The sequence below is a fragment of the Haliaeetus leucocephalus genome, unplaced genomic scaffold (genome assembly GCF_000737465.1).
Source record: "Haliaeetus leucocephalus isolate CR32 unplaced genomic scaffold, Haliaeetus_leucocephalus-4.0 Scaffold451, whole genome shotgun sequence".
Classification (NCBI taxonomy): Eukaryota; Metazoa; Chordata; class Aves; order Accipitriformes; family Accipitridae; genus Haliaeetus; species Haliaeetus leucocephalus.
In genome coordinates this window covers 8,378,914-8,395,560 of record NW_010972887.1, presented here as the reverse complement: position 1 = coordinate 8,395,560, position 16,647 = coordinate 8,378,914, and the positions used below count along the sequence as shown (strand labels likewise).

General features: G+C 39.1%; 1 protein-coding gene across 2 annotated transcripts; it reads left to right on the top strand.

Moving 5' to 3' along the window:
* The first annotated feature begins 1,221 nt into the window (after positions 1-1,221).
* Positions 1,222-13,188, top strand: MMADHC (methylmalonic aciduria (cobalamin deficiency) cblD type, with homocystinuria). 2 transcript variants are annotated; one of them, XM_010575207.1, is made up of 8 exons: positions 1,222-1,305; positions 1,471-1,521; positions 4,020-4,164; positions 4,422-4,639; positions 6,964-7,069; positions 8,312-8,442; positions 11,428-11,514; positions 12,870-13,188. In XM_010575207.1, exons 2-8 carry the CDS (start codon positions 1,513-1,515, stop codon positions 13,062-13,064), a joined length of 891 nt encoding a protein of 296 aa, XP_010573509.1. In that variant the 5' UTR covers positions 1,222-1,305; positions 1,471-1,512; the 3' UTR covers positions 13,065-13,188. The 2 variants fall into 2 exon arrangements, with proteins under 2 accessions (XP_010573509.1, XP_010573508.1); XM_010575206.1 differs by lacking the exon at positions 1,222-1,305 and having other exon boundaries at positions 1,349-1,521.
* Positions 13,189-16,647: the final 3,459 nt, after the last annotated feature.

The following is a 16,647-nucleotide window of genomic DNA, read 5'->3' as shown; positions in this document are numbered from 1 at the left end:
TCGTGGCTTTGTAATCAGTACTCTAGCTGAGCCTCACTGACTTTGTGTAATATATTCAACATACGTTCAGTGGTTAGCGATCTATCTATTCAGCAGAACCCATATAGTCAGCAGGGCTCAATACCAAACACAAGCTATCTTTGTCTTGCCCGTTTCTCTTGGAGCAACAAAGACTTGCCCGCAAACACAGCTCGGCGCACCTTCAACCGCAGACGGCGAGTCGAGTGTAGTAAAACCGTGACTCCTTCTCTTTGCCGTGGAGCACTGGAGAGTCCTTCTGCGCAGGGCTTCCAGCCAACTCCTACCGTCAAGCTGCTCGGTCGCCACACAAAGGAGAATGCTTTCAATGCGTACATATGTGTTTGCATTAATAACCTCTGCAGTTAATTTAACTTTAATTTAACTTTATGTAGTAGCAAGTACAGAAATTAACGGATATTTAAGAGCGCTGCCCGTGGGATTACCTCAATCTAGCTCGCAGTGGAAAAGTTTATTTTAAATAAAAGCTGGCTTTGTAAGCAAACCTCACCCCAGATCCCCATAAGTAGGCCCAGGGAGAAAAGGCGAAAAAACGAAGCGTTCCCACAACAAAGTGGAAATAAGCAGCCTCTGGTTCATTGAAGAAGGGTTTTATTCTTATTTTGTGAAACAGTGATTTGAGGAAACCTCCCCTGAAGGACCGTGGGTTTTTTTTAGGAAAAATGGTATTTCTGCTCCCCGCTCTCATCGGCGTCCCAAGAAATCCCCGGGCCTCGCGGCCTGCCGGCGGCCGAGGACCCCCCCGCCAAGTTCTTCAATAAAAACACCCCCCGTTTTATTAATTCCCGACTTCGCCGTGTTCCCCGGCCCCAGGCGGCCCCAGCCGCGGCCGGCTGTAGCGGCAGCCCCGTTTCACGTTACGTGACTGACTCCTGGTGCACCCAACGGGTACTGCACCACCGGGGACAGGCGAACCGGTGCCGGCACCGACACCACGGCTCTGAGGAGCCCCGGTAGGAGCGGCCACGGCCGCCCTTCAGCCGAAAACAAGGAGAAAACACCGGCCTGGCAGCCCACCACACACGGCCGCCCACCACAGGCCGCCCACGGGCCCCGGCCGCTGCGCTCCTTCCCACCGCCTCACCCTCGGCCCCGAGCAATCGAGCGCCGAACGACTTTTGCCCCGCCTGTCTCTGTCTGCTCCCTCGATACACTAGTTGTCGGTGGATCGGCTCGTTTGGCTTGGGGGCGGGCGGGGCGGACGCTCGTAGCGCGGGTTGCGCGGAAGGGGACGGGAAGGCGGCCGGCGCCATTTTGCAGGAAGAGGTGAGGGGGCGGCCGTTCCCCTGCCGCTGAGGCGGAGGGGGGGGATCGGCTCCGCCGGTCCCGTCCCACCGGGCGGGGTGTAGGTCGCTCCCAGGCCGGGAGGTGGGCGGACAGCCGCGGGACCGGCCGGTAGCTGGGAGTCTAGTGCGTTCGCTTCTTTTCCAGGGGCAGCCGGGCCTGTCGGCGTGAGGGAGCCCACCGTCTGCAATGGCCACTGTGAGTAACGCAGACCCCCGCCTCCCCGGCCTCCCCGGACCCCTTCTCCGCCGGCTTGCGGTACGGGGGTGGCGGTTCACCCGCCCCTGCCCCTCGTCGCGATGAGAAGGCGAACCGGCGCCGTCGGAGGAGAGCTCTTCTGCCCGTTGTGGGGGACGCTTGAGTGTTATTTCCCCTTCAAAGCGGTCTTTAAAATCATCGTGCTTGTCGGGGACTCGTTGGTAAAAATCTGAGTTACGCCAAGGTACATTTTTATTAGGAGGCGGTGGTATCGTCGTCCTTCCGTCTTAAGTTTTGGAAGCCGTTTTCTGTGGCTGTCGTGGGAATAAGGGAATTGAGGATTAAGTAGGGTCTGTTTGGGTTTGGGGTTTTTTTTCTATGTCATGTATCAGGTTCACCAGGGTACTTTCAGACTGGAAAACAAAACATGCTTTATTGATTTAGTCGTGGCATGGAGACGTGAATAACTTATTGATGTCAGGGCTATTTTTTCACTTGTGTAATGCTAGGTATGTAAATATTTGCAGAAGCGAGCTCAGTCAAGGTATCTGTAATTAACGCTAACATCTCCATGTTAAGTGATCCTCATCTTAAGAAAAAACGCTGCTTACAGCTGACATGTAATTACAAGAAATTGTTTACATTTCTTTTATCTATAATATAATCATGCAAAAATTAATTTTAATAGTGCTTTTACCTAATAGAAGAAAAAAACATTCAAGTGGAATCAGTAGACTTTTGCTGTTGTTACAGGAACCTGTTAAACCTAGCGGTGTTTTAGAACTAGACAGCTTAAGGCCTTAACTGTAAATACTTGACATAAGTCAGAAAATCAAAAGTGCCTTTATGCATTTGAGTCTTCATGATGCTGGTAAAACTTATTAAACTTTGTATGTTTATGCGGAGGTGGTATATAAGAAACAGATGCTTACTGATTTACATCCTGATACTCTGAATAAGACTTTTTATCTTAAACATACAAACGGTACCATTTTCTCACTTTTTTTTGAAGTAATCTTGTTGCATACATATGTAGTGTGCATATGCATAAACTTTTATAGAATCAAGAATATAGCACTTACAGAAAATCCCTTTATGTCAGTTTCTCAAAAGAATTTCTTTCTTTCCCTTACCTGGAAAATAAAGTTTTACAAAAGCACGCATGCTGTGGCAGGTGGGATTTATATTTTCCAGTAATGCGTGGTTTTGCGCAACTGCAGTCAAGAGTGTTAATAGTTTTGTGATAGAGTTAAGTAGTCTTTAATTTTTTTTAATTACACTTCTGACTCTACGTTTTGAGTGTATGATTGGTTATTTTTCAGTTATGCATGTGTACATGCATCATGAAAGTTGTCTATTTTTAAAATATAAGAAAGAGATCAGACTTTTCAGTTTAATTACATCACCTGGATATTTCTTGTTTAAAAAAACAAAACACAAAAAGCACAAAAATACCCCCAGTAAGAGTTGCTCATGTTACTACCTGAGATACTGTCACTGGGCCTCAGAGTTAATCCTCATGGTGAGGAGCCATTAGCTCTTTGGAGCCCTGTTGTTGAGACCATTTGCGTGCTCAGGGAGATAGCATTGCATCATTTTCTGTTTACTGTGTGGCTGAATCAGTTTCTGATAGAATCATCTTCAGCACTTGGAAGTTATGTTGACAGTACAACTCTGTGGTGTGAAGCAGATTTTCTGGAGACCGCAGAATTCATAAAGGCTTTATGGCTTACTGGCATTTTGACCACAATACTGATCTGTCTACAGTAATACTTGTTTGTAAATATGGGAATGTACTGAGTTTGCAAATCTGAATAACGCTGGCTGCACTAACTTAAGTTTTGCATGTGTTAAATGTTTACGGATCTTGAGAGCAAAAGAAAGAGGCTGAAATTACCATTCCTACCTGTTTTGATAATGTGTATCTCCCTGCGTAGTTCAGGGCTGTTGGAAAGTGTCCTTTGCTGGTGAAGAAATGTGTGTAAGCAGCTTCTAGATGAAAGCTACAAGAGGTATCTGGAGTCATACTATCTTGTGTCTCCCTCCAGTCTTTTAAGAAGTAGGAATATAGGCTGGCTAACGTGTTAACAGTATTGCTAGGTATTTCTGATAATCAGTCCCGTGATGGAATTGTGACAATCATGGAAACAGTGACACGCCTGGAAATAATCATGGAAACAATCCTCATCCATAACTTAGTTGAGGTTGTGGGGTTTCAGTGGTGCTATTTAAACTTTTCAGGGTTTTTTCCTTACATGAGAAGGCCTTTTAATAAGTGTTTTCGAGGCTTTTGCTTTACTTAGAGTACTGTTACTAGTAAAATATAAAAGTAATAATAAAATGCTTTCAAAACTTGATTTTACAGAAACACAGTTAATCATAATCAAAATTGTAATTGAATTATCAAGTGAGGATTTCTCTTGTGATCCACAAAGCTGTACTTAAACTAGTATTTTTGCTAGCACTATGTAATACTTATCTTGTTTTTGTCTTCTCAGGTGCTCTGTAACAGAGCAAGATTGGTCACCTACCTACCAGGGTTTTATTCCTTAGTCAAAAGAGTTGTAAATCCCAAGGCTTTTTCTACAGCAGGTTCCTCTGGCTCAGATGAGCCTCATGTTGCTGCTGCACCTCCTGATTTATGTAAGAAAAAGCAAACTCATTTTCTTTGAATTCGTGTGCTATCAGAACTTTGCACCCAATGTAAATTTGGGAATTCTGAAGTGTGCCTTTTATGTCAGGGCCCTGACTTTTACTTGTGTATCATGGTTACTTTGGTTATACATGATTGTGATCAAATACAGATATTTGTATGGGAGAGGTTGGGTTTTTGTTTGTTTGGGGTTTTTTTCCCTTTCTTTCTAGATGTGATGACTAAAGCAAGGCCTTGACTTTTGCAGGTCCGAGAACTGTATGGCCAGATGAAGTAATGGGTCCATTTGGTCCTCAGGATCAGAGATTCCAGTTGCCTGGTAATATTGGTTTTGACTGTCACCTAAATGGCACTGCTTCTCAGAAGAAAAGCCAAGGTTCAAAAAGTCTGCCTGATATATTAGCAGAGCCTTCAGCAAGTGAAAGGCATGAATTTGTAATGGCCCAATACATAAATGAATTTCAGGTAAGAACAGGCTTCTTCTATGTGAAACTGATATTTCTTGTTTAAGAGGAACATAACTAATGTCTCTTTCTCCTGAAAAAAAGATACCGTTGATTTTCTAGATGGTTTTGAAAGATGAACTTCAACTGGGGTGAGTGAGAGATTACATAGAACCTAGCTGAAGTTTTTTCTTTTAGGAGAAAAATATTTCAGGGTGTGGGGTTTTTTTTACTGTATGTCTAGGCAGTGCTTAGTGAAATAGCATTTTAGAAGTGACTTAATTATATGGATACGAGAAAAGAAAACTTCGATTTCAAAATTTGCTGTTTACCAAGTCTCACCACTTTTTATCAAATGGAATCAGTAGTTTCCTCAGTATTTCATTTAATGTTTGGACGGTGTTTAGATCTGTCTGCTTAGTTCTGACAACCACTGAATTCACACAGGAGAAGCAGATCAACGTACCTGAACCTCAGGTCTCACAGTGAGACTGCATTTTGGTGATGGGACAGCTTGCAGCAAGTCATATGCATTATTAACCACAAGCAGCTCAATAATTGCTAGTACAATTGCAACTTTTCAACAAATATTTAGTGCTACTAGCTAGTGGCTCTACTTTCCAGGCTCTCTGAGTTTGTGGCACGCTCAGACTTTGGAAGTCAACTAGCAAATCTCCATTGTAAAAATGCTGTATAGTGTTTTTTGTAAGCGTACCATTGTATTCTAAAGTGTTCAGAAAACATAAACTTCTGGTGAGCTCCCCAGATTCTGTTTTCAGCTTGTGTGGATCATACGCTCTGTTAAAAGCCCAGCAGAAAATTCTAGTCTTCTGTTTGTTTAGTGCAAACCAGGTGCGCTGAATGCAATGCCTGCTTTCTAGCAAGATTACTTCTATAATAAAATGGCCGGTGCAGCTGCTGCTGTCCCAAATGGAAGGGAGAAACTGGAAAGTGCAGAGGCAGGTTTTGCAACTGGTATTCAGAAAGCAGTCAACAGGCTTCGTGCTAGTGGCGTTTAGGAATCCGTGAACAGCATTTAACTAGTGAAACTGCGAAACTACTCATCTTAGGAGAGGACCCAATTTTGAATGATGGGATCAGCTGAATACAGGAACCTCCCATAGGTTGCTGCAGCAAGCCGGGGAAAAGCTCATGCACCAGTCCTTGAACCAGTCAGAGAAGTGTCAAAAGTTCTCTGACCTCTGTGTACCTGAGATTCATGTATTAGTTCTATCTGAGCAGAATAAATGAGCCTACCAGCATATTGATATCAGAAAGTGGTAGTGATCTTTGGAAAATGGCTATACTATCTTGATGATAGCATGCCTGGTAAGCATATGGACTGTGTAAGTGATGTTTAGCTGGATAGTATGGAAGTAGTAGACGAAATCACAATAAGCTATGATTCTTAGTAAGAGAAGCCATCATATAGTTAGGAAGAAAAGAAGGGATTTACCAGCATAACGGCGTGGCTTGTAGGGCTTAAAGTACCAACTGATCCATCCCAGTGACTTTGCAGGTACGTGTGGAAACATGTATTGAAACTGCAGTTAATGGCAGTTGTTTGTCTGTTGTTGTGTTTATTTTCTGATGTTTTTTTTTCCTGTTCTTGATTGTTAACTTCTAGAACAAAGATGCTAGCCACACTGTGTTTGCAGTGTAATAGTTTTTTCTAGGGAGAACTTTCAGATACAAACAGGTGTTAGGTAGGACTTAATGTAAATTACGGCATAGTTAGACCTAGAATAACTGTATTAAGGCATTCAACACCTATTATATAATAATTGCTATCCCAGAGGAGGCAGCTGTTGTTACTACCTTCTTAAGGGCATTTTAAGCTTAAATGTTAGATATCTAACTTACAGGTGCTCCATTTGTAACTTACCACAAGAATCTGCTTTGGGTTTTGTTGGGTTTATTTAGAAACCGTAGAACTAAAAAACTGTGCAGAATTATACTGGAAGACTGTTCTGCTTTTCAAGCTACAACAACTAAAGCTGAAAATACTGACAGTTCAGAGCTCTAGAACTGTTGTGTAACTTTAAAGTTTTATTCTTGCTCAGGTAATGTGTGTGTGTCTGAAATCTATCAGTTGCTGTTACATTGTATACTTAAGGTCATTGGTTAAGGCTTTGAGATAATTTCTGTATAGGTTTAAGTAATAGGTAATATCTGTATCTGTACCACTTTTAATTGAAAAAATTTAAGTCTCATTGCAAATCATCTTTCTGTGAAACCGCTTGAGCGTATCAGTAGACATTTAGTCACAAAAACATAGTCTGGTGTACAAAGTTATTCCTGTTATATATTAACAAATGAGAAAGTTACAATTTTTGTTTTTCTCAGGGTGCTGATGTTCCACAGAAACAGCAGATAAATAACGCTGAAACTTACTTTGAAAATGCAAAGGTAGAATGTGTAGTACAAGCTTGTCCTGAACTGTTACGAAAAGGTATATTTTCAGTTTTATTGACAGCTGAGAAATATGTAAGTAAATGCTCTGATGTAATTGATGCCACAGATTGTGTAGTAGAAATAATCCAGAGTTAATATTTTACAAAAGAAAACTACATACTATAAAATGAAAACTGAAACTTTGCTGTTGACTTAGTATTTCATGTAAAATTCAGTGCCATTTAAATTCAAGATCAGCTGGGGTGGGGAGTAACTTTCAGCTGCTTCTTTAGTGTCAGGTAGATTCTGGAGCTAATTCACTATCCAAAAACCAGTTTGTGACAAAATCAACTCTTTTGGCAGTGCTTCTTAGTAAAACAGCAAACTGAAGTTATGGAACTTCTGAAAGCGTTGGTCTTGTATCTTTTGTTTTATTCAAGAAGGAAATGATTGAAATTAAATTGGAATAAAACCTTCTAATTTTAAAAGTGATATACTGAAAGAGAGAAGAGACTGAAATCTGGCTGAAAACTTGGTCTAGATGCTGAAGAGAGCAGACTTTTCAGAGACCTAAGAAAGAATGAACCTTCGGACTTAATTCTGGGAAGTGCTTTTTTCCTCCCATACTGAAAACAGGGCTTCTTGAAGCCTAATTGTGACTTCGGTGCTTCACGTGCACTCCTGTTTGTAGTCCAATAGATGATGTAGGGAGAGTATCAGAATGGGCTTGGACCTTTTCTGCTCCAGGAGAAAAACTGTCACAACTCATGCTGATAGTATGCTACCGATACCAAGTCTGCTGTCATGTCCTAGGACATAGATCTGAGACATTTCTACTGAAAGATTTAATGTAAAAATCACTGTGCATCATGTAATGTGGCTTAGCCAGTTCTCACATGTGTGGAGAACTGTGGTGGTGTTCAATTCAAAAATACTGAAATATTACTGTACTTGGGTTTGTGTCTTTGCAAAGAAAGACACTTGTTTGCATGTTCTGAAATGTGCAGAGTAGTGGGGCTTTTATCATCTTGCAATTAAATAGGAGGTCTTGAAATAGCAAACTCCACTCCCTAAGTTGCTTTTAACAGGACGTTACCAAGGTGCATTAGTTTCCACAAAAGCAATGTCAGCATTTCAGACCAGCATGCTGTTTGCTGGATCTGATATGAAAAACACACACCTATCTTGGATTTAAATGAAAGGAAGGCTCTGAAGTAGGGTCAATAATTAGTCTAAAACTGAAAAACCATAAGTAGAATGTAAGAGCAAGCCATAACATGCCAGTTTCACTTATTTTTAGACTTTGAGTCAATATTTCCAGAAGTGAATGCCAACTGTTTAACAGTGTTAACTGTCACCCAGAAGACTAAAAATGATATGACTGTATGGAGTCAAGAAGTGGAGGATGAGAGAGAAATGCTGTTAGAAAATGTAAGTAGCTGACAGTAGCATGAGCTTATTTTTGTTTGTTGATGAATCTTCTGTGAACTATGTATTTTGGTCCATTTCTAGCTCTGGTCATAATAATACTGTATTACTTTTTAGAGTTTTTTGAGCTAAGCCTGTGTTCTCTTGCTGATAAAATGGAGAACTTTTTTCCAGCTTTGTAGCTTTTTGACTACTCTACATGTCTCAGAACTATTAAATTTTTTATAGTGGAGTGAGTCAAAAGTATGCTAAAATGTTTTAAAATGCTACAGTAAATTAATAAAGATACTTGATTGTTGTCCTGTTGTGGTTAAAAGGCAGCAACTATTTTGTCACCTCATTTCAGCTTCAGTACAATGCATTTTGTAGGATTTCACTGCTGTCTTTGTTTTTCTGTGATGTAATTGCGATTCCATTACTGAGTCTGTTGATGAGTGTGCATCCTTACTTGTAAAAAGTGGTTGCTCTTGTTTGGGGTTTTTTTTCATTCTGATAATGGATACAGTTAATGCTTTTAGTCTAGGTATCAGTTGTATCTATTACATCTTAACCATCCTCCTGAACTTTGTCTTTCTGTTCTGTTGCCACTAGAGGTCTCTCTGAAAGTCGCTTTATTTCACATTCTTCAGCATTTTTGGGTGTGTACTCCAGCAGGTGTCACTGTTCACCACTGCTGGCACTTTTCTCAGCACCTCAAAATACCTTTCTCTATATTATGTGTTACAATTTTTATAAAACTAGGAAAAATCAACCTGTGGGATTTTCATCTGTATAGTGAGGGTCGTATTTATGTTTGAGAATAACTTGGTAATGTCCATTTCAATCCTGTAAATTGCAAATGTAGCCTGTATAAAGCAGTGTAAAGGTTACTACAAAAAAAGGAAGAAGCAGTCTGAAGGATCAACATAAAGATTACACACAAATTAAAATTCCCTTCATTTTAGTGTGTTCTTCTCTTTGAATTATTTATGGTCTGTTGGTCTTTGGCATTGTAATCTGGTCTAATTATATGTTAATTGGCATCTTTCTTCCTTGTGCACCTCCCTGTCAAGTCTAATATAGTCATTGTAGGGGTGTTAGGATGTTAGATGTAACCTCCCGGCCTAAAGGTTACTAACAGCAAATTCACAAGTAAATGGTCTGTTTGTTTGCTTCATAGATGGTTAGCAGTAACCTTGAAAATACTAATTTAATGTGAGAGGCTTGTGCTGAAGTAATGAGGGTTATGTACAGCCAAATCTGAATGTTTACAGTAGTGAATCTCAAGTGTTTATTAACCTCACTCCAGGTGATTGCTGAGGGGTTGTTACAACACTGGATCAAAAGATACACTGTATCAGAAATGTAATGCCTAAAATGCTGTCTTCAGATGGCTTACTTACACTTGTGACTTAATTTACAGTTGAATCATAGTTAATCATCAGAGCCATCAAACCTCAAAATACAGGACAGGTTACTGTAAAGGATAAACTTCCCTTATTTTGGACCATTAAGGCTCTGAAGCTGAGTAACTATAATAATATTTCTATAAATTTGAAACCTTGAGCTGCTAAGGGCAGTAATTATAGAGAACAATCCAATTTTTATAACTGAAAGTAAATGGAGTATTTATTCAGAAGTTAGAAATATTTCTTCTTTATGAGATTAGGGAATTTCTTTCATGTTTCAAGGAAGCTATGTGAATTCTATTTGTGCTTTAGCTCAGTGTATTCAGCTGTTTAGATTTTTGCACTGGGACATGTTTTTCTCAGAGTGCATGGAGGGTTTTAGGACCATCACATGTCTCGACTTCTGTGGGGTGTTTTTGTCACTCACCTTTGCAGGTTTCTTCAGAAGTTTTTATGGGCCCCTGCTGGCCGTCATAACATGGGTTGAAAACTGCTGGTCTAGGTGATTAAAAGCACATAACTGAGGTCTCCTGTTGTTGCTGATTTATCTGTGGAAAAAATGTGCTGTGTAATCTGTAGCTCGTGTAATTCTTTCGTGGTCTGTGTTGTGATGTCAGGATACAGGAGCACAGCTTTGAATCTATCTGGTTGAATTTCCTTCTGTATCTGAGAAACAGATAACTGCAACTCAACACCAAATTTAAAAAAAATAAAAAGCTTAATTTCTCAAATTAGCTGATGTGAAAAGTTTGCAACAAAAAAAGTAAATTCTTTAAGCTGTCTCCTCAGAGGATGGAGATTTTTGACGACACATTACAGAACAGGGAGCTTCTTGGCATGGTACTTAACTGAAAAGACTGTTCTCAGGAACATCAGCTGGTGTCCTCCAGTGTAACTGAAACATGACCTACAATTTTGATTGTCAAATAGTGAAAGATTTTGAAATCATCATTCATCCTGACCACCAATTCATTACAACAAGAGAATTGGTGTAGATTGGTGTAAAAGTCAAGTGCTTATGGAACTGCTTGCTATCATGAAGCAAAACTAAAACGGTTCTTTAAAATCATTTGCAGTTAAACATTTGTAGTGCAGGAAGAGCTACTGTCCTCTTGGCTGAGATGAGACCTTACAGAAATACTTTCTTTTTCATGTATTTATAAAAATATATTTAATGCTACATTTAGTGTCAAATTTGTGGAGTTCAGGTGAGAACTGCAAACTCATGGAAATAACACAGAAGTACCTGAAGTAATGGTTGACTTCTTAAAGGGGATAACGGGTATGATTGCTATCTGCATGAATAATCAAAGCAATTATGTTATTCCTTGTACAAGCTGTTAATCCATTATTGACTGGCCTAAGGAACACTTTTAAATCTCACATGATTGAAGTAGCCTAATTTATGCCATGAATTCTAATCCTCTTAATATTATTAATATTTTTATTGAAAGTGTGCTGAATTTCTCATTTTTTACTAGAGGCCAAAAGAAATCTGTGCTTGTTCATTTTCAGAATATTTTATATGTGTTCCAGCGTGTGTATATATATGCAACAAAAATCTCATTTGATATCCTTCTTTCCCTTTATTTTTTTTAAGTTCATTAATGGTGCCAAGGAAATCTGCTATGCGATTTGTTCTGAAGGCTATTGGGCTGACTTCATAGATCCATCCTCAGGACTGGCAGTAAGTTACATGCTGTGTGGAATTCGTAATGGGACACTACTATGCCCTAACTAGCAGTGGTATTCTGTTCTGTATGGGTTAAATCCAGCTTTTTCATATGGCCCAAAAGCTGTTACCATGCGATAATTTCTTTCATAAATTAAGACAGGATAGTAACCCTCAGCCAGTCCCCATAGTGTGTCAGCTGTCATTGCAGTTGGCACTTTGGAGAACATTGTTCAGCAATGAAGTTGAATTCCAGATAACTATAGAAGTTCTATGCCCAAGAGCTCTTGGTCACTGCACAATAGGCTGGTTATGCTTTCCAAAGGTGACTTGGTAGTCCTGACACCTATTTGTGTAGATGGATGTTTTTAAAAAATCTCTTTGCCCTAGTTAATTGTATCTTTGTTATGTAGAAGAAAATGAATAGCTTGTTTCTGTTAAACAGCATCGGCATTCATTATCAGATTACGCCAGTTCTCTGGAATAGCTGACAGTTTCTTACCAAGATATCTGTGAAACATAGAGTCTTAAAACTTACAAGAGAGAATTGGAAAGCTTCTGTCAAAGCATGAGTGCGTATGTATTTTTGTCTGAGAGCTAGCTGTTAAAGCCATATTATAGTTGAACATAATCATGGCAAAGCTCAGTTTAGTGGGTTTTTATTTTAAAAAACTATAAAAGCCAGTGATTTATCGTGTCAATAGAGGCAAATGGGTTCAAGAGGGGATGTTTGTAAGGTGACCAGGCAGTTGAAGGTGTATATGGTGCTTAAAAGCTTCCCAGAAATTCCATGCATTTAAGGAATAGTTACATATTGATGAAAGTAGGGTTCTGTCTTTGGGCTACAGTTCAGTAGTAACATCCTTGCCAATAACCTGTTCATCAGAAGTAGGCTTTTGGTTAGAAGCTTCCACCTGAGACAAAGCAACTGAAATACCTGTTTCCAATTTATGCACGTTTTTGCTCTTCAAAGCATCTTTCTTTGCAGGGGGCTCATTGAAAAGGTACATGTCTTATTTTTGCTATTTCACAGAAGGGTTCTATCCTTAATGCCTGTAGAAGTAGCAGAACCTTTTCAAAGCACTTGAGCTTTTTTGTATGCATGATTGATTAGACATTCAAACACACTGATACGCCTTCAGCGCTCTGTCGGTGGCGAAGAAAAATCTTTAAATATGGGGTATCAGTATAACCAGAGGTACTCTGCTTAGTTTCCTGTATAGATTTCATGAATAAAACTGTATATAAAATTGCCTCCAACAGATGCAACTGGTACTTCTGGGCTTAGGTTTTGTTTTACAAAGGGGTAGTTTTGACATTTTAAATGTTCTTGGAAATGTTCACGTGAAAAATTCTCTTTTTCCACCTAGTTTTTTGGACCTTACACAAACAACACTCTGTTTGAAACAGACGAACGCTACCGCCACTTGGGATTTTCCGTTGATGATCTTGGCTGCTGCAAAGTTATTCGTCATAATATCTGGGGTACTCATGTGGTTGTAGGAAGTATTTTCACTAATGCTGAACCTGACAGCCCTATCATGAGAAAACTAAGTGGAAACTAGCAGTCATCAGAGTTTCACAAGTTCTTGTGACCTTTGGATTCTTTTACTTGATGATTCTCTCTAAGTATTGTCAGGAAATGCCACACTTTAAAGTATTCTTAGATAATAAAGTAGCTGTTATTTATTTTAGTCTTTGAATATGTGTTCACCACATGTGACTTAGAATATTAATTGACAACATTCAAAGAGATACCTTTATGTGCCATGTGAATTTTAAGCTGTGAGTTTCCTTCATCTTGAATGAGTTTAAACATATATGTACATAGCTATCTGCATATCCTTTTTTTAATACTATTTTACAAGCCACACCTCTTAACCATTTTGTCTTGCAGTGTCTGACAAATCTGTGCTCTTAGTATTAAAAATCCTGATGCCACTGAAGTTTCTAGGAATTTTGCCGCTTACTGGAATAAGTAAGTGGGGAAAAAAAGCGGAATAAGAAACAAAATTGTTCTCCCAGAATATAGAACTTAATAAAAACTGCAGAAGTTAATGCTGGACTAATAACTCATTTGCTGTTCTAGAATGAAAATGATGAGATAAGCTTTCAGTGGTCTCTTAACTACAAGTAATACTTCAGTAGGGGAGTGTTCACTTGATTGCTACATCCGGAGACTCAGTAAAAAGTATTAAATTACTCTATAATCAGTCATCTCTTCATTTTTTTTGTCTTCATGTTGGTTGGGATTCTATTTTCTCAGTGTTAGCTAAATATATTTAATTAGTACAGTGGCTTTTGTAACTTTCTTAGGTCATTAAATATATTGTGGAAAAAAAAATGGTAATAAGGCAATGCTTGGATGCCATCATTGTTTTCCTGTACTTGGATGCAATTTAGACTTGACTCTGTGGTATTTTGAAATACCTGTGCAAAGAGCAATTATAATCAATTATTGCAATTATGATCAATTATAAAAATATTTCAACAGGAAGGTTTCAGTAAACTAGTCAGTCTCTTCAGGCATCATAAAAACAATCGGGTCCATTGAAGCTACTGGAGGGAGAACAGTGAAGAAGATTCAAGGCACCTCAAATACCAAAAGTGTCAGCTGCCTCACTACAGAGACTAACAAACAAACTAGATTTTAATCTCATCGCAGTCAGTTATCAGGGCCATTTGTTAATAAACCACTGCAGTAGCTGTGCCAATTCATGCAACAATGGGAATCCTTCAGTCTTGACTCTGTCAAAATGTAGCGCAACTTTTGTCTGGATAATGGCTGCACAAGATGATGATCTGAGAGGTTTAGCTTCCTGTCAGACAGCTAGGGATTTTAATCATTGTGTCTTTTTCCAATGTTAACTAACAATTATGGATTTAAAACTTGTTCTAGGTTTGTATACTACTTCTGTGCCCTACTCAGGATCTAAGCCAGTTATCACCAAAGTCTTTTTATTGGCTTTAATGGGTTTAGAACCAGATCCTTTACCAAGTGCCTATATCTGTCCTTGTTAATGATTGCTGCAAGCCTGTAACTTTGCTGGATCGTGGAGGTGGAAATGAGGAAGACTTTCCACTGGAGGAGTGCCGTCTGCTCTAAATTCACTCGCTAAGCCAGCAATTCAGAGGTTATCTTGCTCACCTACCATCATTGTCATCACTGTGAGCTCTATCCTGTGCACATTCCAAGGTTGAAGTGTATGGCTGTTGAGGCAGGATTTGTTTATCATTTGTCATGGAATTTGTGCTATATTTCCAGAGCCCAAGTTCTTTGACCTCTGCTCTACTGTCCAAGAAAGTTGTATTACTTTCAAGTCTTTTATTGATACTTTTTTTCTCATTCTCATCAAGAGGATTAAAAAAGCTTGAGAAGCTGCAATGTGTCTTGTCTGTTTGCAAAATACAATCATTTTTCAGAACACAAATTAGCTCATTTGATAAAAGAGGGGTTAGTGTCTCGCTGGACAGTAGATTACACTTGTGGAGACCTTTGTTGGATAAATATTAGACAAACAAATTCTTTGCAGTGGTTCACATTTTAACTACCTTGAAGACTCTTGATGCTATCTTTTCTTCAGATGACTTTGCTGTACATGCCTTTCTATGTTTTAGAAAGGGTGGGAGCTGTCAGGCAGCTATCCAACTTAAACTTGGGATGCTAGTTCTTGAGTTGATGTTCTTTAAAGCTCTGTCCTGTAAAGGGCTTTTACAGTGGCTTTTCAAATGGGTTCAACCTGAGCCAAAAATCTCACTGAAAATAGTGGGAGTTTTGCCTTGACTTCACTAATACTAATGTTTCATGCCAGAATTTGAGGGGGAGGTATGATTTCCTGCTATTTTTCTAAATAAAATTTTCTTGTACATATTCATTCTCAAAAGAGGCTAGAACTGTTCCAGTTCTATTTCCTTCACATTGGAAGAGCTATACTGTGTATTAAATAACTTGCTACTATGAAATAGAAGTTCTTGAATACAGTGTAACTGTACTTCCGATAATAAAAAACAAAACAACTTTCAGTGTTACAAAATTAATTCCTTTCTAGGGTAAAGAAACAAGTGCATAAGAGCTATTGTATGTAAGGTCACATCTGCCACCTTAGCAAAGATTACTGTCCTGTGGGAAGTACTATTTTTGTTATTTCAGAGAGGCAGTTAATTTCTAGATGTTATTAAATCATTACCAAATATACTAGAAATTTTTTTTGCAATAAATTCCATAAAAACGTACTTAAAGTGGTGATGCTGGGCATCACAAGAGCAGCACTATTTTTGTGTAGTAAAGTGTATGTCACTAGCCCTAAGATATGACGAACTGAGTTAAATGTCTTTCCACAGAATTCCTAGTAAAGGTGAGGAGAAGAATTACAGAGTTGTCTTTGTCTCTCCTATAATATCTTAGAACTAATCTTACGTGAGCTATTATCCTGGTGCAGTTCTACACCACCACAGTCTCCTAAATAGCTGGTGCCATCACTGCTAAGGACAGTAGTGGTGACAGGATTTTAAGTTACAAAAATAAATTTGAAACCAGGCTTAAAAGTTTTAGTAGGGATAAATACACAGAACAAGATACTGAGAGAAATGGCCAGTTCACAGCTGGAAAGAGGTGGTTTTCTGTTCTGTGGAAGATGAAAGCCCTTACAGCATGTCTGAGCTCAGTGAAATGGGAAGACATTGCATTGTTGGTTGAATCAGTACAGGAAAATACTTAATTATCTTGAGGTCTTCAGTGCAGTGATTGGGATCTTTCTCCTTCCACCTGAAGACTCTTAAAGTTTAGGCTTGGTGATAGCTTTTACTTGGATTCCAGTAGAAATGTTCAAGTAGCAAGTACCAAAAAAGCTTCTGTTCTCAGGAAGCGGAAAGCTTGTATGGTTTTCAGTGCCATGAGTGTTCATGCTTAAGCTGTGCTACAGTAAGAGCTAGTTGGAAGAGTTGTGCTGTTACCTAAATAAGATGAGGTGACTGTGGTGGGTAGGACAGAAGTACAGTATTTTAACAGATTGAAGACTGTGTATGGAGGAGTCTATTGCAAATCCTCTACTCCACCATTTTGGTTCAGTTCAGTGAATTCATTGATTTATTCATGATAAATGAAATGTAATAGCAAAATAATTGTATGACTTGCCTCATGTGGCCAGT